Below are 10,241 nucleotides of genomic sequence, written 5' to 3' on the forward strand. Positions count from 1 at the left end.
CTACCCTTTGTGTGGAAAAAGTGCTTCCTGATTTCACCAGTAAATGACCTAGTTGTAATTTTAAGATTATGCTCCCCTGTTCTGGATTTTCCCACCAGAAGAAATGGTTTTCCTGTATCATTTTAAATGCTTTGATTAGATCACCCCTCAATCTTCTAAACTCAAGGAAATACAAGTCAAGTTTATGCAATTTTTCCTCATCATTTAACCCTTTTAGCCCCAGAATCATTGTGGTGAATCTGCACTGCTCCCCCTCAAAGGCCAGTATATCTTTCCTGAGGTGCGGGGCCCAGAACAGAACCCAGTTACTCCCGCTGGGGTCTGACCACGGCTCTGTACAACTGAAGTATAACTTCCTCCCCTTGTAGTCCAGCCCCTTGAGATAAAGGCCAACATTCCAGGAGCCCTTTTGATTGTGTTTTGTACCTAAACACCCAAACCCCTTTGCTCCTGTACAGCTCCTGGTCTCTCACCATTGAGAAAAAATCCAATTTGTCTTTTGTGGATCCAAAGTGGGTGACCTCACACTTCCCTACAATGTACTCCATCTGCCACAGTTTTGCCCATTCACTTAGTCTTATCAATTTCCCTTTGTAACTTTATGCTCCTATCTGCACACTTGCTGTGCCTCTTAATTTAGTGTCATCTGCAAACTTAGATATACAACTCTGTCTTCCTTTATCCAACTCGATATATCATGATGAGTTGTGGCCCCAGTACAGATCCCTGGGAACAGCACTTTTCACATCCTACCAATCAGAACAAACTTTATCCCTACTCTGTCTCCTACCTCCCAATCACAGGAGTGGGCCTTTGGCGTAGCGGTAGCATCCCCGCCGCTGGGCCAGAAGGCGTAGGGTTTCGAACCCCGCTCCAGACAGTCCCGGCAAGTGGAGTCGGAGCTCCGGCTCTAAATTCTGGGTTGACATCCAGCGGGATACTTGCGTCCGTGGGTGTGGGTGGCCCCCCGCCTCGTATGGGTTGTGGGAGCCCGTAAAACCCTCCCGCCATAGGACTAACCACCCTAATGGCTGGTACGAAGATGGTTACGGTCACAGAAGGAGCGTTAATCGCGGCCAGAAATCCTTCCACCACTTCATACAGTGCGCTTTCATTTTTGTTCATAATCTCTTTTGCGGGATCTTATCAAATGCCTTTGGGAAGTAACCTCAAAAAATTCAACTACATTACTCAGACATCTCATCAGCTTGTGCTTGTCAAAGAAGTTTAATACAGACAGCAGAGAGAAAAGAGACTTTTATCTTCACTTTGGCTGGATTCAAACCTAGCATGCAAAGCTGAAAATGCAGTGTGCATCTACTGCAGCTCCAGTCCCACATTGATGGGACTTTCAACATTTAATTGGCCATCAAGCACAGCTCCTCTTACTCTGGCTTTCATCAGGTTTCAATTTTACAGTGTTGGAAGAAGTTGGATTCTGTATGTGGCGATATAAACGACCCAAACTGCTGGTTCTAAATGGAGACCAATGTTAAAGGAGACCTGCCCTGGGGGTGGACGAGCTGCCAGTGTAAAATAGCATCCTCACAAAGTCTAGATTTCCTTCAGTAAATTCTCAATAACACTAGATCCTCTGGGCAGACATACACATAACCACAGAAGAAAGGGAGTGACTTATAAAGTGAGGTCAGGTCAGGTCACGTGAGCACATGGATATTAGAAAGTCTTGAAACGGGGCAATATTTTGTCATGGGGTGGGAGGAGACACCCCCAAATATGGCATGCCTAGGTTATCAGTGTGAGAGAAATTATAATAGGATTATTACACAAATCATCCAAACCCTTGTCACCTTCCCCACCCCACCCACCCATTCTGCAACCCCCCACCCCAGAAAGAAGTTAGGTGCTAAGGTTGCTGGTTGTATACTTTATTGTGGTAGCAGCTGCAGTGAAACTGCAGATTTAAAAATATATATATATATTAATACATTTAAAAACCCAACTATGAAACATACAAAGTTGACATTTGGACCACAAAATCAATGATCAGTTATGGACTGAAGAAAATGATCTGTGAAACAGTTCTACTTGAATTGTGCAAACACTCTGAAAATAATGAGACTGGACAAAAATCTGTTAGATTGGATATTGCAAGTAGACAACTGGATCACTGAAAGATCCTTCTATCTTTTTATCTCACTGAAACATAAAATTCTTAGAGGGCTTGACAGGGTAGATGCTGCGAGGCTGCTTCCCCTGGCTGGAGAGTCTAGAACAAGGGGTCATAGTCTCAGGATAAGGGATTGGTTATTCAGGACTGAGATGAGGAATTTCTTCACTCCGAGGGTGGTGAATCTTTGGAATTCTCTACCCCAGAGGGCTGTAGATGCTCAGTCATTGAGTATATTCAAGACAGAGATCGATAGATTTTTGGATCATAAGGGAATCAAGGGATATGGGGATAGGGTGGGAAAGTGGAGATGAGGTAGAAGATCAGCCATGATCTTATTGAATGGCGGAGCAGGCTCGAGGGGCCGAATGGCCGACTCCTGCTCCTAATTCTGATGTTCGTATCAAGAAATGAATAGACTTTTCACTGGAAAATACTGAGACCGCACACTCAATGTTGTCCAGTTTCATGCATGCCTTTAGTGTCCATCTCGAGACCACAATTAAAGATTGATTCAAACTGACGCATAAATCTCGAAATAAGAATTTCTGGCTTAAAGGCTACATACATCTGGCTCTGTTATAGAAGGCGGAACTGCCTATATCCTATGTTGGTTCGGAATGACAACATCCTGGCAGGTGCTCAGCCGGAGCACTCCACATCCACATGAATGGATTGGCCAGATGAGCTGTGGTCAGGATTTGAAGACCAAAGTAATACCCAGTGATGAATCAGCTGATGACGAGGAGTGGAGGCCCGGAATGGAGACTAGACACTTCTCCAGAGGCTTGTCACCTCTGTCTCCAATTGAGCACTTAGTAAAGGTTGGGTCAAGAGTGCCTTTCCTGGAGATATGGGTGATTGTCATTTGTCCACCTCTCTCGGTTTGGGAATGATATATGGCATTAAGGAGTGGTAGGGCAAAAAAGGTAAATTGCTTTATAAAATAGTCAATTTTCGGTTGATTTTGCCTTTGATTCTTTTTTTCTTTAACTATGAATGCTGATGACTTAAGTATGGCATTGGCTGTAATTACTGACCCCAGTTGTGAGTTAGAGGATGCTCTATTGATTTTAGCCCACATCTCTGCCAATGTTGAGACAACGATCTAGTTCATTGACATCATCAGCACACACGGCAACAAAAATATTCCATGGTGTTCGTGTCCTGAAGTGGGACTCATGCTGAGGTGTGAGTTTGGACACCGAGTCCAGCTCATTACTCAGCTGTGATTTCACTTTCCTCAACCACTAAGTCCAATCTTTTCTTCCCCTGAGGTCCATGCAAGATCAACATCGGCCACTGGGTAAAATCAACAGAGGAAGCTCTGACAATTCTTTCTCCTTGGCTTAGGAACACTGAGCTAAATTATACTGCCCTCATTTCTGAGATCAACTGGTTCATCACTGAGCGGGAGTCGTGCTTTGGACCTGCCTGCTCCCATGGTCAGGAACTAAATGTTGAGTACAATTGGAGAAAATAAAATAACTGAAGGTGATGCTAAAGAATTTTAAATGACTTTGGACCGATGTTGGAAAAATATCTGCTTGAATGAACAGATACGTTGTTGCAACTTACGTGCTTTCCTGATAAATCAAAATTCACAGCTACAGGCTCGGTGAACGGGCAAAACTGGAAACCACGGCCGATGGAGTTCAATGTGGGGAAGTGTGAGATCATCCACTTTGGATCTGAGAAAGACAAATCGGAATATTTTCTTAATGGTGAGAGACTAGGAGCAGTGGAGGAGGAAAGGGATTTAGATGTCCGTGTACACAAATCACTACTAGCTAGTGCACAGGTAGAAAAAGCAATCAAAATGGCTAATGGAAATTTGGCCTTTATCTTGAGGGCTGGAATACTAAAGTAAGGAAGTGATGCTTCAGTTATACAGAGTCTTGTCCGACCCCATCTGGTACACTGTGTTCCGTTCTGGGCCCCGCACCTTGGGAAGGAGATACTGGCTTTGGAGGGGGGGGCAGCGCAGATTCACCAGAATGATACCGGGGCTAAAAGGGATAAATGATGAGGACTGGCTGCATAAACTTGGTTTGTATTTAGAAGATTGAGGGGGGACCTGATTGAGGTGTTTAAAATGGTAAAAGGATTTGATGGGGTAGATGCGGAGAAACTATTTCCTCTGGTGGGGAATCTAGAACAAGGGGCACAATTTTAAAATTAGAGCCAGGCTGTTCAGGAGTGAAATCAGGAAGCACTTTTTCCAAGGGTAATGAGAATCTGGAATTTTCCCTCAAACGGCTGTGAATACTGGGGATCAGTTGAAATTTTCAAGACTGACGGTGATAGATTCTTGTTTGGTCGGATTATCAACCCACAGTTCTGTGCAGGGTGAGCTCCCAGTCTCCGCTGTATTCCTGGGGGAGTCTCTGGTCAAGCCCGGGTGCTTCTGCACAGCTAGTGACTCAGGTTAGGGTTCCATGCGCCGACCAGTTATTGACTGGTGAAATCTGGGTTCTGGTAACTATGCTGAAGATGTGTGGCATGGGAAGATACAGGATAGGGGGCGTGGGAACAGCAATAATAAATTAAAGGAACATTATGCTATTTATTTGCATCTAAAGTCTATCTTATTTCATGCCTGTGACTTGGTGAATGTGCCATTTATAGGCGATACAGTTCCCATTAACTCATTTGTGAGAAGGAGATAAATCATAACCTACAGGACTATTGTGGAAAAAATGTTTTAACAGACAAAAGCAAATAAACTCATCAGTTTCTTTCACAATACTTTTGTCTTTTTCTTGGAAATCATTTTGTGAATGAAGTGTTTATAATGTTTTATTTCTTTTCCCTGCCTGTTAGATACAAGACGGTTCTGGCCCAGAAACCTGCACTCTGCACACAGCGGAGTTCTCCGAGGTAAACCCTTAAATATTTATTTACCAGATACAGATTTAATCCCTCGGGGCGTAATTCTTGTCCCTCCCCCGCCCCGTTGGACTGTGGGAGTGACCCCACACTGCTCCCGTGGGCAGACGCAGCTTTATTACTGGAACTCGCTCCACCTCTGGCGCTCCGCCTCTGGCTCTGGCTTTTTTCCTGTGTATTTTCTCTTAGTTCTAGTGGTCTCTGCATACCGCGAGCGTCACACAGCTGTGAGAGTTCGTGGGACAACTGATGCCACCCTTCAGTAATTCCAACTGCTGGGGGTGGTACAAGCAACCTGCAGTGAATGGTCCCGCAGTTCTCCCTCCACAGGCAGAGATGCCTTGCCTCTCCCAGCAGTGTGTCCCAGGCCGGCTACTGAGCATGAGGCATAAACCTGTGTCTTCCCAATCCAGGGTGAAGCATCTGGGAGTGTCACCATGTCACTCCCAGATATTCCTACAGGGAGCGAGGGAGGGGCTGGTATTCTGTATTGAAAGAAAGAAAGACTTGCATTTATATAGCGCCTTTCACAACCACCGGACATCTCAAAGCGCTTTACAGCCAATGAAGTAGTTTTTTTTGAAGTGGAGTCACTGTTGTAATGTGGGAACTTGGATTATCTAATGCATATTATCAGAATCAAAATGTCCAAGCTCATATCAAATTTAGTTAACAATGAATCTTTAAGCATTGTGAGTTGATACCAGCTCATTGCACCATACTGTGGAGTGAGAGGCTGCAGCTCACCTACAGAATAATAGAAGGTTACGGAAACAGCTCATTTGGCCCATTAGATCAGCATTGGTTTTTGGGACCTGTGCCTGACTCCCCACGTAAGGTAACTTCCTTGTTTAGTTGGATCATTTTGAGCTGCTGAAAAAGAGACCAGGTGCATGTCGAAAAGAAATGCAGGGAAATAGAATGGTGTGTAACCTCCTCCTCATTGGCCCACTTCCTAGTGGCCAATTAATGAGTGATAGCCACAGAGCTATGAGACCAAGCTAACAAATTGCTCATTATTTACAGTAAATGAAGGCAAACACCAACGAAAGCTCATTAGCACCTTAACTACCTCACATCAGAGCCTTTCTTTAACTTCTGTGAATACACTATACTTTAGAACACCACATTTATAGAAGTCACTGGACGGTGATCAGGAGCAGGAACCCTGGCTGGAAACACTCGCTGTAGATCGATCCTGGTTTAAGAAATAGGAGTAGGTCATTTGGCCCGTTGCGCCTGCTCCGCCATTCAATAAGATCATGGCTGATCTTCTACCTCATCTCCACTTTCCTACACTATCCCCTTATCCCTTGAATCCCTTAATATTCAAAAATCTATCGATCTCTGCCTTGAATATACTCGACAACTGAGCCTCCACAGCCCTCTGGGGTAGAGAATTCCAAAGATTCACCACCCTCTGAGTGAAGAAATTTCTTCTCATCTCAGTCCTAAATGGCCGAGGCTGTGACCCCTGGTTCTAGACTCCCCAGCCAGGGGAAACATCCTCCCTGCATCTACCCTGTCAAGCCCTGTAAGAATTTTGTATGTTTCAATGAGATCGCCTCTCATTCTTCTAAACTCTAGAGAATATAGGCCTAGTCTACTCAATCTCTCCTCATAGGAAAATCCCCTCATCCCAGGAACCAGTCTGGTGAACCTTCGTTGCACTCCCTCTATGGCAAGTATATCCTTCCTTAGGTAAGGAGACCAAAACTGTGCACAATACTCCAGGCGTGGTCTCACCAGGGCCCTATATAATTGCAGTAAGACGTCTTTAGTCTTATACTCAAATCCTCTTGTAATAAAGGTCAACATACCATTTGCTTTCCTAATTGCATGCTGTACCTGCATGTTAACTTTCAGTGATTCGTGTACAAAGACACCCAGGTCCCTCTGAACACCAACATTTCCCAATCTCTCTCCATTTAAAAAATACTCTGCTTTTCTATTTTTCCTACCAAAGTGGATAACTTCAGATTTCTCCCCATTATATTCCATTTGCCATGTTCTTGCCCACTCACTTAGCCTGTCTGTATCTCCTTGAAGCCTCCTTGCATCTTCCTCACAACTTACATTCCCACCCAGCTTTGTATCCAGTTTGTGTGGCTGTAGGTTTGGCTGCACACCTTTAGGGGAGCTTTGGGGAAGCTAAGAAATGACAGAGTAACACACTCTGAGCCTCAGAGCAGGCTGATGGCCAGGCCCCAGTGCTGACCGTGTTGTGTTTCGGTTCTAGGAGAAAGAAGTGTTACAGAAACAGCTGGAAGAAGCGAATCGCGAGGCACAGAAGTACAGACAACAGCTTTTGGAAAAAGAACAGGAGGCAGAGGCGTACAGGCAGAGGCTGGAAGCCTTTGGCCATCTGCACCCAAACAAAAAGGTGCTTTAAGTTGTCAGATGGATATTAAAAGGCAGACTCACATCACAACAAACAATTCAACGGTTGCAAAACCTACGGGAAGGACGGCCTTCTCTGATCACTGTGACACAAAAGGGCACTGCAAACAACCCCAGGAATAAAGAGACCTGGAAGATGGACCACAATTCAGAAAATTGTGTTTTTTGTTCAGTTGAAATCCTGATAGTGACTCAACTGCAGTCAAAGGATGTAGAGAGGGACGGGATGGAGGGCGAGGAGAGGCGAGGTGAGGCAGTGAGTGATCAGACTATATTCTGTATATTTCAACTAACGATTGAATTTGTCCCAAGGAGCTGCAATTCCTCTGTCCTTTGTCATTCGCACCTTCTCATCGGCCGATCTTGGTAATTCTGTTGTCAGTACAGTGGGAGGTTCTGGTTGTTGTGAGGTTATCTTTGAATGTTGCTTTTTATCTGTTAATTACTGGATTGGATCTGTAAGATGCTGCAAAACTGTGAAATATTATTGTCTAGCCAAAAAAAATAGGAAATATCTGCAGATCAATGACGTCTGCACGAGTTGTTCACATTGAAACCCAGATCTGTGATGGTGAACAGGCAAACTGCAGAGGGAGCCTCCTTTCCATAATCCATTGAGAACGGATGGCAGCCTGTGCTTGTGAAGAGAATTGAAGCTTTCAAAGTAGAAATGTAACTGTGCAAAATGAGCCAATGCTTGCCACAGGCTTTTCACATTCCTGAACGTTCAGTTATAGAAGTTCAGAAATGACTTAGTGGTAATTGTAGGACGCCTTAGAAGGGAAATCTCACCACCAGGAACCCATTTCAGAATAGAAGCTTGTCACAAAGCTGTTTAATGTCTTATTAAATCTAAATTAAATAATCAACATTCACTGTATTTAAACAAAAACAAAATGCAGAAATAAGGACGTTACTGTTGATTGTAATTTTTGTAATTATGGTTTTTTTTAATGGGTTGGACTCACTCTTTACCAATGAGGCAATGTGTCAGTGAAACAATCCAGGGAAAGGAATCCGAGTAAACGGTCAGCATCTCGCCATGGAATCGTGCAATGCTGGAAACGTTCCTGGAAGAAATTATTCAATGACAAAATCATAACTATAAATCACTGCTGACTCTGCAGTGTATGAAGGCGATGGAATGGCAATAGGTTACATTATTTACACTAAAATTATTATATTGCCAATCCTGACCGTTACTAATACCAACATTGCCAGTCCTAATACTGACCCACCCCCGTCCTACCAAGGATGTTGTTAACCCCGTGTGCTGAGTATCACAGCAGTTTTTTAAACAAATTATACTCAGAATTTTAAAATGTATTGATTTATACTGTGAGAGTGAAAAGGCTCTGCTTCAGTATCAAGTTTCATTACCGAAAGGTAAAGGTGGAGACGATCCATCGCTGAGCAGAGGGTCTAGTTGTGAAATACAATTTGATTTTTGACTTTAAGATTGCACAGAGTTAGATCATTTCACGTGTATGTAATCGCAATTCTGGTTATAGATTCAGTCAAACACCAATAGTTCTTTAAGTGTCAGAAAGTGAAATTGCAGTACGGCTCTTTGCAGGCTGCTGGTGACTGCGGGTCTGGAAGAGCATGTGTGTATATTTTTGACTTCATTATACTGTGTCGCTCGTTGAAGAAGTGTAAATATAAACAAAATCCTGTTTATATTCCACTTGTGCAGCCAGTCAGTCCATTCCGCTGCCCGCGGTCAACCATTATTTGTTTTGTTGCCTGACCTGATGCCGACTGTCCTTTAGCTTCATATCTGGTGATTTTATCTAGCGTTTTGTTGGGGCCTGTCCATTGAAGCTTGTCACAATGACCACTGGTTTATTTGCTGGACTGATGGTGCTGACATACTGTTTATGTTAAACATTGTCATTCGTTGATATGAGAAAGACTGTGTGCTCCAGCTGTTCATTTCCCTGACTTATCCGTGTTTACTGTATTATAAGCTGCAGTGAATTCAGTCTTACCTTATCGTTTTTTTTCCCATTCAGGCTATCCTGGTAATTATATAAACAAAGTTGTTGACAAAACTTACACTGTATAATTTTGTATCAAATAAAATCTTTCTTAAGTAATGATTTTTTTCAAACATTTTATGGTTTAAAAACAGTGGCATTAATTCTCGTATTATTTCATGTTCTCACCTTTTCGGTCTTTTCCTCCCATTATAGCCAGTGTCTTATCACACCTCTGAGACACTCTCAAAGCTTCACATACAATGTGTTACGTTGAGATTCAGTGACTGTTGTTACGTTGGGAAACACCAGAGCCATTTTGTGCACAGCAAGATTCCATTAAAAGCAATGACATGGAGGAGTGAAGCTGACTTTTGTGATAGGAAAGTGATCTGAGGCGAATTGCCCTACTACTGCAACCCTTGACATGTTCTCTCAACTGTCTTCATAATACTTTCATTTTGCATCATAGAATAATATAACACAGAAGGAGACCATTCGGTATCCAAAGCTGGTTTTATTCCAGCTTCACCAGTCTCGCCACATAACTGAAGTCCCTCATCCCCGGAACCATTCCAGTAAATCTCCTCCGCACCCTCTCCAAGACCTTGACATCCTTCCTAAAGTGCGGTGCCCACAATTGGACACAATACTCCAGCTGAGGCCCTACCAGTGAATGTTAAAGGTTTACCATAACTTCCTTGCTTTTGTATTCGATGCCTCTCCTGTATACTTTTGTAATAGCTTTATCAACTTGTCTTGCCAACTTCAAAGATTTATGTATGTGACCCGCCACGTCTCTTTCTGTTCCTGCACCCCCTTTAAAATGTAACTCTTCCATC

At 43.4% G+C, this 10,241-nt stretch overlaps 1 protein-coding gene across 5 annotated transcripts in view; it reads left to right on the forward strand.

Annotated features, from left to right (window-relative positions):
* gabpb1 (GA binding protein transcription factor subunit beta 1) overlaps nt 1-9,520 on the forward strand; it is a 57,539-nt gene extending 48,019 nt beyond the window's left edge. For all 5 annotated transcript variants that reach the window (XM_085968297.1, XM_085968298.1, XM_085968299.1 and 2 more), the window contains 2 exons: nt 4,955-5,011; nt 7,260-9,520. In XM_085968297.1, coding sequence (XP_085824423.1) covers nt 4,955-5,011; nt 7,260-7,412 — 210 coding nt within the window. In that variant the 3' untranslated portion in view covers nt 7,413-9,520. The remainder of the gene's footprint in view (nt 1-4,954; nt 5,012-7,259) is intronic.
* Nucleotides 9,521-10,241: the final 721 nt, after the last annotated feature.

The sequence above is a fragment of the Somniosus microcephalus genome, chromosome 27, assembly GCF_052327205.1.
Source record: "Somniosus microcephalus isolate GS21.2 chromosome 27, FLI_Smic_1.0, whole genome shotgun sequence".
Taxonomy (NCBI): domain Eukaryota; kingdom Metazoa; phylum Chordata; class Chondrichthyes; order Squaliformes; family Somniosidae; genus Somniosus; species Somniosus microcephalus.